Source organism: Canis lupus, chromosome 16, assembly GCF_011100685.1.
Source record: "Canis lupus familiaris isolate Mischka breed German Shepherd chromosome 16, alternate assembly UU_Cfam_GSD_1.0, whole genome shotgun sequence".
NCBI lineage: Eukaryota > Metazoa > Chordata > Mammalia > Carnivora > Canidae > Canis > Canis lupus.
In genome coordinates this window covers 12,010,733-12,033,320 of record NC_049237.1, presented here as the reverse complement: position 1 = coordinate 12,033,320, position 22,588 = coordinate 12,010,733, and the positions used below count along the sequence as shown (strand labels likewise).

Genomic DNA, 22,588 nt, shown 5'->3' with positions numbered 1-22,588 from the left:
CTTGTGTTTAGAAGACCAGGATCACTAAACATTTCTAAGTGAAAACAATCTGTAATGGGGGACTAATACAAAAACAAACCTTCCAGACGAATAGAGGTACAGTTTATTTCAATTAAATCTTTCCTATGTCTTATTTTCTTTTCATTTATTTTTTTCTAGAAGTAGGGTGGGAGGGGAAATTTGGCTGAATCCAAAGTTGGAGTCAATCACAGGATGGGTACAGCTGTAGAGAAGAGGGTTTGGAAAGGAAGGCCGCAAGAGCCGAGGGAGGAAAAGCTGCTGACACATTCCTTGTAGCACAATTCAAGTTTATTCCATTTGTTCTTGCAACACAAAACTTAAACACAGTATTATTTAGCATTCGGATGTACATGAACTAGGATAATATGAGAAACTCAATTGTGTCAAAAGTATTACATTATGGAAAAAATGAAACTCAAATATATCAAAATGCACAAAGCACTAGTCTTCCTCCATTACTGCTTAGAAAGATATGATTGTTTTTCTCCATTTACAAAATAGAATCAGGACGATTTAAATTCTTAAAATTTTGCATGCAAAACACTGCAATTGCTTATGTAGGAGGGCACTCTCACCAGCTTCTTCTATACACAATCGAGTATACAATATTGCATGGAAGTAAAGAGCAGCTCAGTTGAAGTTTTCAGAGAAAAAAAGTCGGTACATACAGATTAAAGATCCATTAATTGGGGGAAAGAAATCAATGAATAAAGGGCCTTACTTGCAGCTTGTACACCCTGTACCCACCTACTCTCCTCTGTGCCCCACTGGGTGGAGAAGGTGAACTATGCATAGAAGAGCTACTTGGGTATCCTCAGGTGCTGTGTTTGAACTCTAAGTCTAGAGATACCAGTCTGAAGCTGCAAGGGGGAGGGGGGGAGACTTTGTTAGTATACTAACGTAAACAGGTAAACCACCTGTTTTTACTTGATATAGTGCATACAAAATGACTGACTTAATACAAAACTACAGAACATGCAAGATTTTTTCTGAGATGTTAAATATTCAGTGGAGAACAAAACTTATTTACCTTTCACTAAACGCATGTAGTACCAAAAGCAGACATGTTTTTAGCTTCTTTTACTCAAAAAATGAACATTAAGTGTTGTGAAATTTCTCTGCCAAGTGGTTCAGAAATACATTATAAATAACCTAGTTTAAAAAAAAAAAGGAACTTGTAAACCATCTTGGCCAGTCTATTCTATGTTTATGTTATTTTCTCAAGCAATCGCTCCATAATTATGGGGCTTACAAAATGGCTGAGAAAGAAGAGGGAAGGCGAAGTAGCCTCTACTGCATTACAAGAACAGCAGGATGAACTGTACAAAGAATCACGAGGTTTTTACACCAGGTGACTGTAGAAAGCAGACCAGGTTTAGGAATGATAAGACCGTGCACTTTCTGCAATAGCCAAATACAACACAACAGTTTGAAAGTAAAGGTAAAAACCATAGAGGGTAAAATCCAAGCCTTTTCAAAAGCATTATGCCAAGAGGTGAAAACAAACGTATCAAAACACCTTGTTGCTACCAACGTACAGACTGATAAAGTGCCCTCCGTCTTCAATGAGGATAGCTCTGTTTCTGTTCAGTGATGTAATAAAGTACTGTTTACTGACTTCTAATCCAACTCTAATAAGCTGCATTAAGACAGCAGAATTAGCCATATATATCAAAGTATTTAAATCATTTTGTTTGTGATTGTTTTCTTGGATGCAGGAAAATTACAGGGTTAGGCTAGTTGTAAGCAAAAAGCCACATGATTAAAAAAAAAAAAGGTTCATGGGGGGAACCACACACACACACACACACACACACACACACACACACACCCTGGCACGCACGCATAAACCCACACCCTAATAAACCAATCGGCAACTGATTAAGATTTGTTATTAGCTGGCTATTATTTTTGATACTAGTTTAACCCTGCTTTAATGCTACATTGCCTTAAAAAATCATCAATTCTTTGTTATCCATGATCTGAATACAAGCCCCTAACCCAACCCCCCTCCCCTTTAAAAATTTGAGGTACATTCAATTATTGCGTGATTTGGCTAAGGAAAAACCCTATTTTTAGCAAGCTTTTATGGATGGCAAATCAAAGGAATCGATATTTTAAATGCAAAATAGCAAATTTAAGGGTATCTGTTTTCTCGTACTGCTCATGAAATAAACATTTGAACGTGTATCTAAATATTTCCTGCAGGTCATAACACCCATTTTAGGGCACTATATTTTAAGAACACAGAATACATTTTGAAAGTGTCACACTCAATGTGATGCATGGTTTAGAAAAGAAACAAAAATATATTATGCAGGTGGGCTGGCGTATGTTCAGCAGAAGCCTATCCAATAACACGGGGAAACCTGGTAATGAGCATATTTTTGAAGGGCCAGGGCTCAATTTGTCCAGATTGTAAATCTCACCCCAGTGATAGCTTTGGTGCAGTAAATAATTAGCATCCTAGGTGGGTCTGAGGGAGGATTTCCAAAGAATGTTCCTTGATTCTCCAAACATAACCGAGATCAATCCATTCAAAGAGCAAATGAAGAAAATCCATAGGTACTAAGACAACTGTTCTCTATGGGATACTAACAGGCTATGGCTATGAGTCTATGTTTAAATCCCCTTTTACTACCAGCAGAAGTTTGAAAGTGTTTCAATGTTATATAAACATCTGAATCCGGAGGAGAAAAAAATATGCACACTGGAATGATTTCTCCTTTAGGCTTCCAAAATTTCAGATTTTATAAATAAAACTCGTCAGTTTTATCTAAAGATACATGAAATCCATGTGAAAGGGGAGAGGAAATCCAAAGTTGAGTCATCCAGCAATTTAGGAGTGTGCCCCCCTCACCTTAACTGAGCTCTTCCGTAAAGCTGAAAGTTGCTGAGGGAAGATTTGGTCGCCGACCACGGGCAGCGCTCTTAACTACGCCAGGAGGCCCCCAGTAGAGTGCATCTTAAGGCAGAAGGCTAGAGCTGATTGCTTATCTCAGCACCCGGAGTTAGGTCCCAGCAGCCAATGCTGCTTGCACAGTTAGGGCTACCCCACACGGAGAGTTGGTCTTGGTAGAATCAGACCCTCGACACGATCTAATGAATAAACTAGCTAGGGAGCTGAAAGGGTCAAATGGTACTGGTAGGTTTTGTCTTTGCTCTCCCTTGGGCATAAGCTGTAGATTTTGTTGGAAATGGAAAAGAGGCTGACTTGATCAGGAATCCGAGTAAAAGCCTGATCACCCTGTTTTCCTCTCTTCCCAAACATTGTTTTTTCTGGTAGTCTGATTTGTTATGAATTTCTCTCTCCCCTCACCCCTCTTAAAGTATTTAGCTGAAGAAGCTGGCAGATAGAGTGACAGACAGACAGGCAGCAGTGTGAGGCCACAGGAGAGCCCTTCTTCCAGAGCTGTCAGCCCATCCGTCCATCACTGAAGAAGAGCTTTGATTGCCTGGTTGTCAGTGGCTTCAAAGGCAGTTAGTCCATCTGGACCTTTCACGGTCTTATCAGCACCCTGGGAAGAGAGGAAACAGCCGTTAATACTGAATGAGTCCACCATGAACGTGGAGACTCCATCACCTGCCCAGGCCAATGTGTATGTCAAGAATCAATCATCCCTATACTAATGGAATCCCTTCTAATGAAAACAAAAACAGAACCCCAAGCATTTGGCAAGGTTGTAGACTAAGTTGTAAAAATGTCAGATTATTTTTCAGGTACTAGAAACTGTAAGCTACAAATACAACTTGCCAATAATGTGGGCAATGATTGCCTTTCATTTATACTATCACGCATTCATTAAGCTTTAGAAAAGATTATCCCAATGTGTAAATATAAAACGGAGAAAATTACTTTTGCCAAAGAAGAAAGCATTACTGTGACAATTATTCCTTTGCAATACCCTGTGGAGAGTGCATAAATACTATCTATACACATATTTCTAAAATTCAGAGCTTACAAACCATTTAAGACAAATTCCTTAAGAATACTGTATAATACTGGTCATTCTATGTACAAAAACTGAGCAGTAAATGTTTGCTATGTGGGCTATAACAGGAGGTTCCCTTCTGTATTCTTTGGAAGTCCTCTCCAGCCTATATTCCAAAGCTTTACCTGGACAGTGCGATTCTGGAATATTTTACCTGCAACATGGTGTTTCAGTTTTGAGAAAGTGTATATACACCTTTGCGTCCGTTGGTTTTATTTGTGTTTACTAGAACAAAGCTCCAGGGGAGCATCTCCTCTGTATTACTTTGCTACTGTGTTCCCAGCACCTAAAAAGTGCCTAGAACCTGGGAGGTGAATTTGCTCCCAAACCAGGTCTGGACCTTTTTAAAACTCCCAGAGACTCCAATATTCCAACACCTGAGGGTTCTCCTGGCTAGTTCCAGTCCCAACTGATGTTTAGCCACCAAACAGCCTCTAGTGTCCTGCCCTCCTCCCCTTGCCAAACTCCACGGTTCTTCTAAGGCCTACAGAACTCTCTAAACTTAATGGAGATGGTCCTTTAAAGACCAGCTGTAGTCAAACTTAGCAGTCTCTTCTTTCATTAACCTCTCTCTGCTCTGATCCTGTGGAACTTCTCACCATTCTCAAATACCATGTGTCATGCCTTTACACATGCTGGACTTACACCTGTGCTCTGGCAGATTCATTCATTCAACAAGTCTTTAGTGAATGTGTAGACACTGTGTAAGGAGTTGGAGAATCTAAGAACAAGACAGCCTGCCAGTCTGGCTAGTGTGGGAGACAGACAAAGGAACCATTATGACAGCGGTGGATGAGAATAATGTGTTCTGCATGTGGATGAGACGTCTGTTAGGATGTGATAGGAGGATTGTAAGGGAGAAAGGCTTCTCAAATTAGACGGTGCTTGTGCTGAGTCTTGATGAATAAATACAAGTTGATTAAGTAAACCAAGAGGATGACATCCTAGGAAGTGTTAAATGATTACAAAGTCCTCTTCAATAGGATTATAAAAAAATCTCTATTTCCTCATTTTCTAATTGAATTTGACTGCTTCATGGAACCCATGGAACTCACAGTCAAGTGGGAGAGAAGTCTATGAGGGAGAACTTCAGTGTGGGAAGTCCTCTACAGGTTGTGGGACAATAACTGGGATCACTGTATTTAAAACCATTTCTTACCTGATAGCTGCTTTTATGACTAGCATTAAAACAATAATTCTGCACTAACAAGAAGTTAAATATTTTAGTGAACATCTACCTCTTGCTTGTTAGCTGCCAGAATTTGTTTTCTTTCTTTTGGTAACAGCATTCTTCCTAATTTGATTTTGGGTGAATGTTTTGTCCCTACTGTCTGGAGTCCTGGGCCTATATATAACCTATATAACTTGGTGGATTTTCTTCACCAAGTGTCAAACATTTATTTGACCCAGACTCAACTTTCACTTCTGGATTCTGAATCTTGATGGGAGAGATCGAGAGAGGGAGAATAAAAAATTCAGAGTTCATGTATTTCTGTGGCATGACCCAGATAAGACAGTTGAGGAGTTTCTGCTACCTGGAGTCCTGAAGGTGCCACAGCTCCTGTTCCTTCTGAGCCTGATTCTCTAGCTGTCCTGTTGGTTCTATGACTAGTCCAATACCTTCAAAAATTCCCTTTTCTACCTGTTAGAGTCAATTTCTGCCATTTGCAAGAACAACAAAAATCTGGCTGATTTATAGAAGTCACTTTTTAATCTAATTTTAATCACAGAACTCAAAATACACACAAAAAAATCCATAAAACTCATAATTCTATAGAGCAAGTACTTTTGTTAACATTTTAGTGTTTGTCTACTCTTTTGTTTTAAATCTTTTAAAAATAAATGACTAACCCTAGAACTAGAGAGACTATATATCGACAGAAACTTAAAAAAAAAAACCAGTATTACTACAAAGAGGTGCATTTCATAAGATCCAAAAGGTTCAATATTCATGGTTCAAAAATGAAATGGAGAAAACAATTCCATTTAAAATAGCACCAAAAAGAATAAAATACTTAAGAATAAATCCAAACAAAGTCAAACCATTTCTGAAAAAGAGGAACCAGTTTTGTCAATGTGGATAAGAATATTAAAATGATTTTTTGGTATTTGATGCAGTTCCTAACAAACTTACAGTAAGTATATTTCACTTCACCCTTTCCTTGAGGAAACCATTTTTAATCACTTGTTTTTAATTCTGGTGATTATTTTCATAGCTTATAATATATTCACGTTAGTATTTGCAATATTAATTTTAGATGTTATCTTCTTACTTCCTGCTACAAGGATGAGGCTTTAACTCACCACCAGACTATCTCATTTCTTCATATATTTAAAATACCAGTTTGTTTCTTTATACATTTAAAGTACAGTTAATTAAGCCTATTATTTCTTGTTCCATCAGTTCGGACAGTATTTCATGTCTCTACTGTATACTTTCTCTTAAAACTTGCCAGCTTTTCTATTTTGTCAAGATGAGCTTTTATTGTGTTCTGTGAGAACTGTTTTGATTCTTTTTTATGCCTTTTAAGTCACCACAGTGTATATTACATCCCCAGGACTTTTTTTTTTTATCTTTCAACTGTTAAGTCTGTACCTTCACTTATTTTGCCCATTCCCCAACACCCCCCACTTTTGGCAACCAGCAACCTGTTCACTTTACATATGTGTGTGTATAAAGATTCCACATATAAGTGACATTATATAGTATTGGTCTCTGACTTATTTCATTTAATATAATGCCCTGAAGGTCCATCTATGTTGTTGCAAATGTCAGCAAATTTGCAAATGCGAATTTCTTTTTTTTTAATGGCTGAATAATATTCCTGTGCGCACACACACATGAATGTGTATTATACACATTTTCTTTATCCATTTAATTGTCGATAGACACTCAGGTTTGTTAGCATGTCCTGGCTATTGTCAATAATGCGGTAAGGAACATGGGGATTGCAGATATCTTTTCAAGATGGTGATCTCATTTCATTCACTTTTTTAAAATTTATTTTTTATTGGTGTTCAATTTGCCAACATATAGAATAACACCCAGTGCTCATCCCATCAAGTGACCGCCGCAGTGCCCGTCACCCAGTCACCCCCACCCCCCGCCCACCTCCCCTTTCACTTTCCCTTGTTCCTTTCCCAGAGTTAGGAGTCTCTCATGTTCTATCTCCCTTTCTGATATTTCCCACTCATTTTTCTCCTTTCCCCTTTATTCTCTTTCACTATTTTTTATATTCCCCAAATGAATGAGACCATATGTTTATCCTTCTCTGATTGACTTATTTGAGTCAGCATAATACCCTCCAGTTCCATCCACGTTGAAGCAAATGGTGGGTATTTGTCGTTTCTAATGGCTGAGTAATATTCCATTGTATACATAAACCACATCTTCTTTATCCATCATCTTTCAATGGACACCGAGGCTCCTTCCACAGTTTGGCTATTGTGGACATTGCCGCTATAATCATCGGGGTGCAGATGTCCCAGCGTTTCACAGCATCTGTAACTTTGGGGTAAATCCCCAGCAGTGCAACTGCTGGGTCGTAGGGCAGGTCTATTTTTAACTCTTTGAGGAACCTCCACACTCATTTCCTTCAGATAAATATCCAGAAGTAGAACTGCTGGATCAAATGGAAGGTCTGTTTTTTAATTTTTTTGAGGAGACTCTATAGTGTTTTCCATAGTGGTTACGCCAATTTAAATCCTAATAGTATGCGAAGATTTCCTTTTCTTTATATCCTCACCAACATTAGTTATGTCTTGTCTTTTTGATGATAGCCATTGTAACAAGTGAGAAGTGATCTTTCATTGTGGTTTTGATTTGCATTTCCCTGGCAATCAGTGAAGCACCTTTACATGTACCTGTTGGCCATCTGTATGTCGTCTTTGGAAAAATGTTCGGGTCCTCTACCTATATTTTAATCAGATGGGTTTTTTCTTCTATTGAGTTGCAGTTCTTTATATATTTTGGATATTAACCTCTTATATACATTAATTTGCATATATTTTCTTATTCCATTGACTGTCTTTTCATTTTGTTAATCTTCTTTGCTGTACTGTTTGATATAGTCCCACCTATTTATTTTTTGCTTTTCTGTCTTTGCTTCTGATGTCAAATCCAAAAAAACCCACTGCTGACATAGATGTTAAGGAGCTTAACCTCTATGTTCTTTTTCTAGGAACGTTATGATTTTCAGGTCTTATGTTCAGGTCCTTAATCCATTTTTAGATTTTTGTGTAGGGTTAAGATAGTTGTCCAGTTTCATTCTTTTACATGTGGTTGTCCAATTTCCCCAACAGCATTTATTGAAGAGACTATATTCTTGGCTCCTGTGTTGTAAATTAGTTGTCCATATATGGTGGGTTTATTTTTGGGCACTCTATTCTGTTCTATTGATCTGTGTGTCTGTTTTTATGCTAACACATTACTGTCTTAATTACTGTAAGTTTTGTAATAGGTTTTGAAATTATGAAGCACAATGCCTCCAGCTTTGTTTTTCTTTCTCAAGACCGCTTTGGCTATTTGGAGTCTTTTGTGGTTCTACATACGAAGTTGGAAATTGTTTCTTTTGTATCTGTGAAAATGCCACTGGAATTTTGATAGAGATTACACTGACTTAGTAGATTATTTTGGGTATTATGTACATTTTAATTATTCTCTCAAATAGTCTAGTGCTAAGTAAGAGTATTAAGGTTAAATTACCTTGTAAGGTCATTTAAGGATGTAGATCCCTTTTCCCATGTTACTGACCTCATTGTCTGCCTCAGGCTGGCTCACCTTTACATTTGTTTCCACCATAATCTTTCCTACAAACTTGCTCCTTTTTCAGCATTTTCTATCATGGTAAAGAATACTAACATCTTCCAAGAAATGTGCAGACACCATGCAGTTTTTCTTGTTTACTTCCCGCATAATCAGTTACCAGGTTTTTAGACCAGACTATTCTTAACATTTTTTCAGCTGTCCTTACTACCACTACTCTCTTAGCTCGGGATTTTTACATAGAGATCCTAATTCAATAATCTCTTATCTTTTTTCACTTCTTACACCATTTCAATTCAGATTCCATACATCAATTTGGGTGATGTTTGTTAAAATCCAAGTCTGATCATACTAGCCAACTACCAAAAAACCTTACTGGCATCCTCACAGAAGAGAACAAAGATAAATAGTATCACAAACAAGGCATAATCTCACTATTTACCTATTTAGTCCTATTTCTTCCTAGTGTATTTTGTAGCTCTATTGTTTTTTTTTTTTTTAAACCTTACCTTAATGCATCATGGTCTCTCTTTGTCCCTGTGACTTTTCTAACATTATTGCTTCTGTTTAGAATGATACCTTAATTCTCTATTAGATTCCTGGACACAAGTTTCAAAGATTCAGCTCAAGTGTCAATTGCTTTATGAATTATATTACAACTGCTTTATGAATTGTGCCTGAGGTTGTAATGGCATCCTTACTTATAACATTATCTCCTTGACCCACCAGGGCCATACCTGACCTTTTCCTTCAAATTCCTACTGTGTGCCACAGCCATCATAACACTTTAATGTGCTTGTTTTATGTATTTGTCTCCCTCCGTTAGACTAGAGTTTGCTTTCCTCTACTACAGAGGTTGAAAAGAAATTGAATCTGCAGACTGCCATAGAGCTACAGCTGGCCATCTGACACAAATTTAGCGTTTCCCATGGAGGGCTTTCCTTTTTCAGTAAAGTCCCAGGAGGACACAGTCCTTAGCTCTTTGCTCTTGTTCCTACCCCAAAACACAGACACAATGCCTGGTGGTTCAGCAGTCATTGTAACAATGAGCCCTGGGGAAGATAGAGAAGGGAGTGTGGGATGTTGATGACACAGCACATCCAGCTGCCCAGCCTTGGGTTGCACACCTCAGACCTCTGCTGAATCACTTTTTTGTTTAAATCACTATAGTAGGAATTTATGTTATAGCTGAACTCCAGTTCTCTTAATGCACTTACCATAGTCTGAATTGATGTTAAAAGACCTCTCCTCCAAATTAGGCTGGGTTCCCTGAGGGCAGGGGTCTTACTATATTCATCTCTGTACTTTTAACACCTAGGATGATGCCTGGTATATAGCAGATGCTCAACAAAAATTTACATGTGGGTCACAATGCAAATGAGTATTAGTAACATCAATCCTACCCTTAGTTTTTCCTTTTAATGTAGGGCCTATCTTTTCTACCATTTTGTGTATACACATACCAAAGCACTATGTTTTTTTTTTTTTTTTAAGATTTTATTTATTCATGAGAGGTATATATATATAGAGAGAGAGAGAGAGGCAGAGACACAGGCAGAGGGAGAAGCAGGCTCCATGCAGGGAGCCCGATGTGGGACTCGATCCCGGGTCTCCAGGATCACTCCTGGGGCAGAAGGCAAACGCTCAATCACTGAGCCACCCAGGCGTACCCCAAATCACTGTTTTAAAGAATACTGCAGGGGCGCCTGGGTGGCTCAGTAGATTAAGTATCTGCCTTCGGCTCAGGTCATGATCCTAGGGTCCTGGGATGGAGTCCCATGTCGGGCTCCCTGTTCAGTGGGGAGTCTGCTTCTCCCTCTCTCTCTGCCTCTCCCCTGGCTTGTGCTCTCTCTCACTCCCAAATAAGTAAAATCTTAAAAAAAATACCATAAAATATTTATTTTGAATCAATTCATACATATTCTAGAACAATCCTGAGAAACTGCTCATTAAGTACTCTATTATCTCATGATTTGGGGTCATTTGTTTATAGTTCTATGGCAGTAGGATAAAATGCTCAGAACCTGGGAATTTTCAATTGTTTGAATATACATTTGAATATTGCTATTAGCATAGAACTTACACAATTCCATTTTGGAGTCTACTAAAAACAGTAACACTAGAAAAGTAATTCAAATACCTACATTTACACATGTTGTATAATGTTATTTACTATTACAGGATTTAACAGCGCATTTAACTTACATACTGATACAGAAGACACAATAAAGAATATTTCTGGGTACCCAATAGAATCTAATGCAATACTCAACACAGTAAATGTTAGGTTTCTTAAATTTTATAGCAGTTTTGAGTGTTTAACCCAATACTACAGATATGTCCTCTCGTTTTATCATCATAGCAGCCCTGTAAAGTAGGCACTGTTATCTCTTTTTAACAGAGATTTAACTTAAGCTCAGAGAGGGTAAGAAACTTGCCCAAAATCAGTCAGCAGGTTAAAGAAACTAGAGCCTTCTCACTCTACATCTTGTGTTCCATGATTTTTGTTAAAAATGACCTATGGACTTCCCCCTAAAAACATTAGGATGAGACTCAGATTCTAGAATTTATTAACCTTAGGTATTTTCAACATTTTTGTGTCTCCTCCAGGAAAATGAAGAACCTTATACGATTTTGTATATAACGTGTCATCTGTTGGAATACATTCAAGCTAAAAACATTTTCAAAGATAACCACTTCCCTAAGTCTCTTCAATGTTTGTAAAGTTTCTATTAAGTGTCAGACGTAGTTTTGATAAAGTTTTACTAGAACACAGTCCTCTCTCTCTCTCTTTTTTTTTTTTTGGGGGGACCATATTGTTTATGGCTGCTTTTGTGCTATAAATCAAGTATAGGCATACCTCATTTTGATGTGGTTCGCTTTACCGGTGCTTCATGGATACTGGTTTGTTTGTTGTTGTTGTTATTGTAAACATATTGAAGGTTTGTGGGAACCCTGGATCAAACAAGTCTATCAGTGCCATTTTTCCAATAGCATTTGCTTATTTCATGTCTCTGTGTCACATTTGGGTAATTCTTACAGTATTTCATACTTCTATATTTTGGTGATTTGTGATCATTTATCTTTGTTCTTACTGTAATTGTTCTGGGCGCCCATGAGTTGTGCCCACATAAGATGGTGAACTTAATCGATACATGATCTATGTATTCTGGTTGTTCCACTGGCTATTTCCCTCTCTCTCTCCCTCTTATCCAAGTCTCCCTATTCCGAGACACAATAGGAAATTAGGCCAATTAATAACCCTACAGTGGCCTCTAAGTGTTCAGGTGAAAGGAAGAGTTAGCTGTAAAATGTGGTGATGTGAGATGATAAAATGCCTATGCGATGAGATGCAGTGAGGTGAATGACGTAGGCATGGCCATGCAGCATCAGGCTACTGCTGACCTTCTGAGGATAGTCAGGAGGAGGATCATCTGAATCTAGACTGTGGATGACCGACAGTAACTGCAACTGTGAAAAGCAAACTCTGGATGAGAGGGAACTATTATACTGGCTCTGTGCTGCAGAAAAGAAAGCTTATTAGGCTTACATGTTAAGGAACTTGCTCAAAACCACAAAGCTATTAAGCAGAACTAAGAACTAAACTGGGGAGTGGGGGAATGTGGCACCAAAGCTGCCAGTATATGTCTCTGACAAAAACTATTTAATTATGACTCCAGACTCAAAGATCTAAATGGGTAAAAACAACAAGCTTACAATGGGCATATCTATGTATGAGATTTGGGAAACATTTAAACAGTGTAAGAACTGGTTTCTTCATTATTTAGGTGATAAGATTGGTGGCTGTATGAATTCTGGCAATGCAGTTCCTTCTGAAAGTAGGTGAGAAAGGCACTGCTGAGTTCTTGGAGGGTCACCTGTCCTAAAAAGTTTTAAAACCAGACTTGCCTATGTATTGGGGTTCCGAGCTATGATAAAATCTGCACTTGAGAGGATGTAAAACTGTCTAGGTTTTACTGGGGGGGGGGGGGCAGGGAGGAATTAGGAGTGTGAAAAATCATTCTACTTGCAAGCACATACTTGTTGATGCTGACAAGGTAACTTACAATCTTTGGATCTTATACATTGGAATCTCAGTTCAATCGGCAAAATCTACCACAGACGCTGAGAATTTGACGATGCTGGTATTTGAGAGGGGTATTCAGTTTTTATCATTAATTGGCTGCTTGATTTTTTAAAACAACACAAACATGTTTAGCAAAAACATCAATGTTATATAAAAGATGGTCTTCTAAAGTTTCTTAAACTGATTTTTTAAAGTATTTTTTACTCTTTAGAGCAATTATATATAAAACATTAATAGTTTGACTTTCTTTTTATAAGAAGAGATAGCTGAATAAGCCTTTTTTGCTGTTGCTCATTCATTTATTCTACTCAAAGAGGAGCAGACGTCTTACAGTTGTGTGAAAGAGCTATGAATCACTACAATTAGTGTTGCACAATCAGTGGTCACCTACTACTTTGTCGTACGGTTATAACACTTGCTAAGGAGACAGCTTCTTTGACACAGAGTGAAGCAGAGAAATAATGGAAAACAAAGCCCAAGTTTCTTTGGATTTGTTCCTCTCATGTATAGCTGACTGTGTTAAACATCACTAATAACAAATGACAGTGTATAATAACAATTTAAGCATGCTATAGGTTTGTAATCTAGGAAAACAGTAATTGCCATGTTTTAGAAGTTGGATTAAATTTTCAAATTCACAAGATTTTCATTCTCACATGCTAGGGTACAACTTTTTCTATTTACTTAAAAGAATTCTTGTTCTCACAGGAAGTCGAGTGGTCATTTTTAATAGCAGTATATACCTATATGGGGACAGAATATGAACACATACCAGAGTAGATGGCACAGGTTATCTACCTATGTTCCTTAACATCCTTTAAAAGAGGAACAGAAGTAAACATTTAAATATTTCCCTTTTCCCCACACTGGTTTATTTAGGAGTGCTTTTCCTTAGGATTAGGAAGAAAGGATACTTCTTAAAATCCAGTTACCAATTACATAAATTATAAGGCATTACATAAATTATAAGGAATTCTAATAAGTATCAATATAGAAATGATATGTCAGAACTATGTATCATAACAATATTATAGGAAATGTCTAACATGATAGTGTATTAATGCTATAGACAAACTTCTTTCAGAGAATTGTATCTTCAATCAGGCAAACTAGATTTAAGGTATCAAATTATGTGTATACCAAAAAATACATAGCTGTGAAAAAGAAATGAATTCTGGACTTAAAAGTCCACTGGCTAATAATAATATAATTCAAGAGAGTATCACTTCATGATTAACTCTTCTAAATAATGTATTTATGAAATGATGCTATTATTCAGGCATATAAGATTAGTTCAGTAATAATGAAAATTCCAGATCACTGTTCTATAAGCTCTTGTTCAGCTGCATTAATTGATAATAAAACTTTTCAACAAATAAGCAATAGCACAGATGAATAAAAGCATCCACAATGACAGATACATTCTCAACCATCATTTAGGAAGGATATCTTCCCACTAGGGCTAGAGGTTTAAAATGATGCGCTATAAATTCTAAACTATTCATGAGCTAAAACAGGAGTCTGCAAACTGTGACCAAGATGCTTGTTTTTTAAGTAAAGTTTTACAGGAACTCAGCAATGCTTATTTATTTCTGTCCTATGTCAGCTTTTTAAATTATAGTTGATACACAATGTGACATTAGTTTCAGGTATACAACATAGCAATTAGACAACCCTATATGTTATGGTTCGCTCACTGCAAGTATAGCTACCACCTGTCATCATAAAACCCTATTACAATGCCACAGACTCTATTTCTATGCTGTACCTTTTATCACTGTGACTTGTGCATTCCATACTTGAAGCCTATACTCCCATTCACCCATTTTGCCCATCCTCCTATCCCCTCTCCTCTGACAACCATCAGTTTGTTCTCTGTAATTATGGGTTTATCCTTTTTAGATTCCACATATAAGTGAAATCATATGGTATTTGTCTTTCTCTGATTTCACTTAATATTTCACAATAAATGTTGCTAAGGTCAATGTCAGATTACTATGGTTTTTTTTTTCTGGGAATTTTATTTCAGGTGAGTTTATATAAGAAAGTGGTCCAATTTTACTCTTTTGTTTGTAATTGTGCACTTTACTCAGCAACATTTATTTTTCACTCAGGCAACATTCAACATTTATTGAAGACACTTTCTTTTCCTCCTCGTATATTCTTGTCTCCTCTCTCACAGATTTATTGACCATATTAAACACAGGTTTGTTTCCAGGCTCTATTCTGTTCCGCCAAACAGAATGTGTGTATTTTTGGCTAGTTACCATACTGTTTCATTCATTATAGCTTTATAGTATGTATCTTGAAATCAGGGGTTGTGATGCCTCCAGCTTTGGTCTTTCTCAAAACTGCCTTGGCTATTCAGGTTTTTTTTTTTTGTGTGTGTGTGTATGATTCCATACAAATTTCGGTATTTGTTCTAGTTTGTCTATGGAAGCTTTAGAGCTACAGTGGCAAAGTTATGCCAGCAACCACACGGCCTACAGTTATACACGACCCTTTAAGAAAAAGTGTGCCAACCTCTGGACTATAGCATATTTTTGTATCACCTTTTAAACATTCCTTTTATTATTGAAATTTCTTGGTTGAGATTTCTTTTAGGGCAAAAAACAAACAAAAACCCTTATTCAACTGAGAAAACTACAATTCAAATGATACATACTTAGTCTCTTTTGCTTTGATAAAAACAGGCTGAAGTCAATTAGGCTTGGTCTTTTTATTGACTGCTGTTTGGTCACCACTTCTCTACATAGATGTCTGTTTCACAGTTTTGCTTAGGCCTTTTCTTCCTCTGCTACATTTCCCAGGATGCTTCTTGAGCCTGTATTCTAACCTGTTTTATCTGTGTCCTTTCCCTTGTTTCTTCTCCCCAGTTTTATGCAATGTTTTACATGTACTCCTTTGATCACTTGCCTTCCATCTTATAAGATGGATCTAATTATTATTTAATAATTCTATAGTAGCTTGTTTTTTAAATGTTATTATTTTGTATTTTATTTTAAAACATTTATTCATGAGACACACACGCGCACGCGCGCACACACACACACACACACACACACACACACAGGCAGAGGGAGAAGCAGGCTCCATGCAGGGAGCCCGATGTGGGACTCGATCCCAGGCCTCCAGGATCATGCCCGCTGAGCCACCCAGGCTGCGCTGTTTCGTATTTTAATATTTCTTTAGATTCATATACTAATTTTTCTTTTTTTTTAAAAAAAATGATTTTATTTATTCATGAGATAGAGAGAGGCAGAGACATAGGCAGAGGGAGAAGCAGGCTCCATGCAGGGAGCCTGATGTGGGACTCGATCCCGGGACCCTGGGGTCACGCCCTGGGCTGAAGGTGGCACTAAACCGCTGAGCCACCCGGGCTGCCCGTCACATACTAATTTCTTGACTATGATCACTCTTTTTCTCTTTGAGTTTAATTTGTTTCTTCCTGAAGTGCATCCAAATCTTCACTTGTTTGTTGCTCAGGGTACTGACCACTTTCAGGCTTGGAGCAGCCCTGGATCACCTATCTTTTTTTTAACAATACTCTCTTGCTCATTTCAGGGAATGTTTTCTTCTTCAACCTCATCCCCTCTGCTTTCTGTGTCTCAAGGATTCAATAGATTTCTTCTCTAATGAACCCCTTCTTATATTTCAAAGAAAATACTGATTCATTTTAAAAACCTCTTTCCTGTCATAGGAAGGCAAAAAAGGGTAGGATACCATAGCATGTGCTCAGACCCCAATCTCGAAGTGGAAGTTCCACATTACTGATCTCTTATTATTAGTGCTAACTCAAAAAATTAGGCCAAATAACTTTTACCTACAGAAATATACACAACCTATTTCTCATAACTGTCCCTGACTCTATGATAGGCAATCTTAAGTAGTAGAACGAACATGTACTTCTGAGTCATAATCATGGAACAAATCTCAATTCCATTATATTTTGTTTGACTATAGGTAGATACTTAGCCTCCCTAAGCCAAATTGTTTCTTTATCCATAATATGGAGATGACTATACCTATGTATTTGGGTTGACGGAAATTAAAGACGATTATATAAGCAAAGTGCTTAGTACATATTATGTTCTCTACAGATGTTAGTTTCTTCTTTTCTATGTGGACAATCAAAAATTAAATGTTTTAAATTCCCACTTGTATCATAAACTTCATCTTGTATTGCATTAAAATCAAAACAAAAACATGTCCAGTAAGCGCAGTTTGATTTTGAATAGTCTAGTAATCCTCTTTCTTTTGTTTTTGTGGCTCCCCACCATTAGTGGTGATCATATTGAGTTTTTAACTTTGTTTATTTTGGCTTTTTTTCCTATACTTACGGATATGCCAGCTGGATAATATATTAAAAATGTCAATTTGGTAAACTTCTCAAACTAAGTATTTTTAAAATGAATTCATAATAATCCATAAGGATTCTAACTTTTGATAAAAGGTAGAACCAGATTTCATAATACAAACATTGATTGCAACAACAACAAAAATACTCTGGAATAGCCTTGTTTTAACAACTAAGGATTTCTGAAAGAGTACAATCAATTTCCAAAAAAAATTTGGCTAACAAAACCATAGGGTATCCATTAAATAAGCTTATGCAATAATAAAAAATCAAAGTAATTTTGAGAAAGCAGAACTAAATTTTACTATGCTGCTTTCATAAAGGTAAAACCCTTTCATCTAAAATAACAGCTCTGCATGGGTACAATTGATCTGCCATTAGCAGAGCCATCTCTGAATGTCACTTAACTTCAAAAAATCAAGGCTCAGACACAAATAAAAGGGCAGTATTACAGTCACAAGTAAAACAAAAAAAAAAATAAGCTAGTTAAGAGTCAACTTACAACCAATAATGTAGCAACAGAGTACATAATTACAGGGACCCTTCTAAGAAAACATAGTAGGGCCTAATGCACATGCAAATTAAGGCAGAAGATTCTTTAAATAATGGAATCTAACAGTCACGTTTCAATGACCTGGAGCATCATGCTTTGGGACTTCTCCAGCATAATAATAACTTTTTTGTTTGTCCTGTGAGGAAAGAGAGGCTTATTGGAAGGAAATACAGAGTCTGATATATGACTAAAAAAAGCATGCTTGGGAGCATCTCATTTAATAAATGATCAGAGCCTAAGCTAAAAAGAATCCCATGGAGGTTTTTATTTTCAGAGAACAAAACCTTAGCTGGGTGGAAAAATATCAGGGAAAGAAAGAAAGGGGAGGAAAAGTTCTTTTATCTTTTATTCTGACTTACGAATTTATTTTTTGGGCTACAATTGACATATAACATTTGTATTAGTTTAAGGTACAGACCACAATGATTTGATACATATATACTCACAATGATTATCACAATAAAGTTAACATCTATCACACCTCAGATAGCTTTTTCTTGGATGAGAACTTTAAAGATTTACTCTCAACTATTTTCAAATATACACGACAGTATTATTACTGTTTCTTTTACTATACACTTATAGCAGATAGGTTGAGGTCAGGGGAACTAAGTCCATGCTGAGAAACAGAGCTGAGAAGCAAATAGAAATCAGATCCTGGTAATGCGGCATAAGCCCAGGGTCAGGCTGTGTGCCTCAGCTGTAGTTATGTGAGTCAACAAGATCTCTTTACTGTTTAAGCTATCGAAGCTGGGTTTAGTTACACACAATATAAAGAGTTCTAACTAATAAATACTGGAATTACACAAATTTCTAACAAACTGTAAATCAATACTTATAACCTGTGATAACCAGTTTTGAAAATGGTAAGCAAAAATATTCTCCCGGATGAAGTGATCCAGTGGTTTTCAAAGGTACTTACCACAGATTCTGGATTCATCACAGTGACCAAGAATAATACTTTCATTTGTTTTGGCTTTGGCAGAACCACATCATTCATATCAGTATAATGTGTAGTACCTAAAATTACTACTGCTATATACCCCCCCTCCCAAAATAAAAACCCACCGCAAACCAATGACCACCACACACTTAAAGAAATTCAGTAATAAGTGCTTAACATGCAGCTATGGGTAAAAAAATTCCTAGTTTTAGATACCCTAAATTAACTGCTTTCAGAATAGTTTCTTTAAGAAATTATCAATAAAGTGTAATAGACAAATGTGCTAGCCTTCTTTCCTAAATGAGTTAGCCTATGAAGCATAAAATTCTCTTCAGACTTAGTTAATATAAAAGCTACCATTTATTGAACATTTATATGTCAGGAACTGTGGCAAAATGCTTTGTATACATTTACTCATTTACTTTCTGTATCGTTCTTTAGCAGGACTTCTATTTTAAAACCCCAAGTAAAGTGCTATAAACAATATTTTCTAGATTATGCCATGAAATGATACGCTTGGGATTAATACTAGTGCCTTATTTTATTAAGATTTCTTGTCTTCCATCATTTGCAGGTTCCAGCTCATACAGCCAGAATGGTTACAACTGACTGGTTTGTTGAGACTGGAATTTGAACTCCATTTAAGAGTTAACACTAGAAAATTAGAACTTACCAGGACCTGAAGCATATCAAGATGACTTATCTACAGAAAACTGCCTCTAATCATCTCACTCAGTATGTGCTACAGAAAATTAAACTTACAAATTCCATAGTAGGGATACTCAAAGTGTGTTGTGAATGTGGTACCAGTCTGCAAATTGTTAGTAGTCCAGGACAACATTTTCTACATCATTAAGTATAATGCTTAGTTCAGCTAACTTGTTTTTTCATAGCAAGACATTTTTGATGAAGGAGACTGGAATGATTTATATTCTAGCCCAAACTACTCTTTACTCATTATGAACTGGTAACAGTTTTTGGACCAGCTATTTAAAATAACACTTGTTCTAAACCTTGGTTTTAAATATTGCCTCCATTTTTTTTTGTCCCTGATGCCACACACAATTTAAATGACATCCAAACACCTAGCTTAAACAGAGTAATGGAAAAAACAATAAAAATTAGCAACTTAGTACCAAAAACAACAGGATACCTAGAAATCTTGAAGCTATAAAACTGATGAAAGAAATTGAAGATGACACAACAAAATGACAAGACATCCCATGCTCATGGATTGGAAGAACAAATATTGTTACAATGTCTATACTACCCAGAGCAATCTGCATATTTAATGCAATTCCTGTCAAAGTACCAACAGCATTATTCACAAAGCTTGAACAAAGAATCCATCCACAATTCTGGACTTCAAGTTATATTACAGAGTTGGAGTAGCCAAAACAGTACCATATTGGCTCCAAAATAGACACACAGATCAATGAAACAAAAGAAAATGCAGAAATGAACCCACAACAATATGGTCAATTAATCTGCGACAAAGCAGAAAAGAATATCCAAAGGGAAAAAGATAGTGTTTTTAACAAATGGTGTTAGAAAAACTGGACAGCAACATGCAAAAGAAAGAAACTGGACTACTTTCTTATACCATTCACAAAAATAAATTCAAAATGGATGAAAGACTTAAATGTGAGACCTCAAACCATAAAAATCCTAAAGGAGAACACAGGCAGTAACTTCTTTGACACCAGCCATAGCAACTTTCTAGAAATGTCTAGAAATGAGGCAAGGGAAACAAAAGCAAAAATAAACTATTGGGACTACATTAAAAAGTTTCTGCACAGCAAAGGACACCAGCAACAAAACTAAAAGGCAATCTATAGGATGGGAGAAGATATTTACAAATGACATTATCTGATAAAGAACTTATAAAACCTAAACCTCAAAAAACAAATAATCTAACTAAAAATGTACAGAAGACATGAGCTGACAATTTTCCAAAGAAAATATCCAGATAGCCAACTAACACATGAGAAGATATTTAACAGTACCCATCATCAGGGAAATGCAAATCAAAACTACAATGAAGTAACACCTCACACCTGTCAGAAAGGCTAAAAGAAACAACAGCTGTTGGCAAGGATGTGGAGAAAGGAGAACTCTGAAGCACTGTTAGTAGGAATGTAGACTGGTGCAGCCCCTCTGGAAAACAGTACAGAGGTTCCTCAAAAAGTTAAAAATATAACTACCCTATTATTCATCAATTGCACTACTAGGTATTTACCTAAAGCATACAAAAACACTAATTCACAGGGATACACACCCCAATGTTTACAGTGGCATTATCTACCATAGCTGAATTATGCAAGCAGTACAAGTGTCCATGATGAGTGGCTAAGGAGGAAGTGGTGTGCATGCGCACACACACGCTGGAATATTACTCAGCCATAAAATAGAATGAAGTCTTGCCATCTGCAACAGCATAGATGGAGTTAGAGAGTATTATGCTAAGCGAAATGAGTCAGAGAAAGACAAATACCATACAATCTCACTCATATGTGGAATTCAAGAAACAAAACAAATGAGCAAAGGGGAGTGAGGGGGAAGAGGCAAACCAAGAAAAAGACGCTTAACTACAGAGAACAAACTGATGGGTACCAGAAGGGAGGGTGGGCAGATGGGTAAAATAAGTGATAGGGATGAGGGAGTGCATTTGTTGTGATAAGCAGCAGGTGTTATAAGCAAGTATTGTATGCACTGTATTGTATGCCTTAAATTAATATTATGCTGTATGTTAACTGGAATTTTAAATAAAAACCTAAAAAAAAATTAACAATTGACCTTACCTTTGACAGAAGCAATTTCACACAGGAGACATGACCTTCATAGACAGCAGACAGAAGAGGGGTAATATGATGTTTATCTGGAGCCTATGAAAGGAGATAAAAAAAAAAAAAACCCACTTTATTTTTCATTTCTTCTTTCTAGATTTATTTAGATAACTATCAATGTATCCCTATTTGCCTTGTTATACAAAATCGCTTCACAGCTACAAGTTTCTAGCCACTTAGCTGCCAAGGCCCAAGCCCATAGCAGTGTCTCCTTGGGTTGTCCGGCACAGTGAAGCAAAGGGCGCAGGACTCTGGCCTTGGCTCAAACCTTGGCTCTGACACTTACTGTGTTGCCTAGTATTTAACTTTGAACCCCAAGTCCTCAATACTGTAGGGATGCCAGTGAGGTCCAGGAAGGGAAGAGTAGATGGAAATTAGCCGCTGAAGAGGTAAAAAGACTGCCACAATGGGGCCAGGTGACACGGTGTCCCCCTGAAATGTGTAGAGTGGATCTTACTTGCTGTCATGGTTGCTTAAACATTTTTCCAAAACTCTGAAAAGCTATAAAAGGCGAGAGCCAGGAGAGAATTACTCCTGTTTGACCATCTGCCTATTGACCTTTGTCCAAAACTCCAGTTTGGATTTATCCTATGACTGCAGAGTCCTATCCTCCACTGCATGATAACCATTTACTACCCATACATAGTTTTAAAACGTTTGTTCTGCTTATTTAAAAAAAGAAAATCCCAACTATATATTTCTAAGTTACAGGAAATTTGGTATAATTTCAGACTGTTTTCTATAGACTTGTAAAATAATATAATGACCCAATGCATACAACAGGAATTTTTTTCTAAAATGACAATGTTCTTTACATACATTAATATCTGCTCCTTTCAGCAGCAGAAATTCCAGGATTTCAAGCTGCCCACAGTCTGCTGCATAATGAAGAGGCTTTCTTCCACCTTCTAGTGTCCGGTTGACATCTTCTCCCTTATAAGAGAAGCCAAATGAAATGATATTCAGATGGATGGTAGACTGAAGATGGGACATGAGATACCTGGTAGTTTTACTTTCTTAAAAG

At 36.9% G+C, this 22,588-nt stretch overlaps 2 protein-coding genes across 2 annotated transcripts in view; both read right to left on the bottom strand.

Annotated features, from left to right (window-relative positions):
• Positions 1-291: 291 nt before the first annotated feature.
• LUZP6 (leucine zipper protein 6) lies at positions 292-3,292 on the bottom strand. The gene is given in 5 exon segments (XM_038560568.1): positions 292-829; positions 831-902; positions 904-987; positions 2,882-2,956; positions 3,236-3,292. Coding segments are annotated over 5 exon segments (396 nt in total). The 3' UTR covers positions 292-721.
• Positions 3,293-3,431: 139 nt separating this feature from the next.
• The window catches only part of MTPN (myotrophin), a 52,683-nt gene continuing 33,526 nt past the window's right edge, over positions 3,432-22,588 (bottom strand). The window contains 3 exon segments of the mRNA NM_001002989.1: positions 3,432-3,539; positions 21,520-21,603; positions 22,384-22,497. Of these exon segments, the coding sequence (NP_001002989.1) occupies positions 3,453-3,539; positions 21,520-21,603; positions 22,384-22,497 (285 nt within the window). The 3' untranslated portion in view covers positions 3,432-3,452.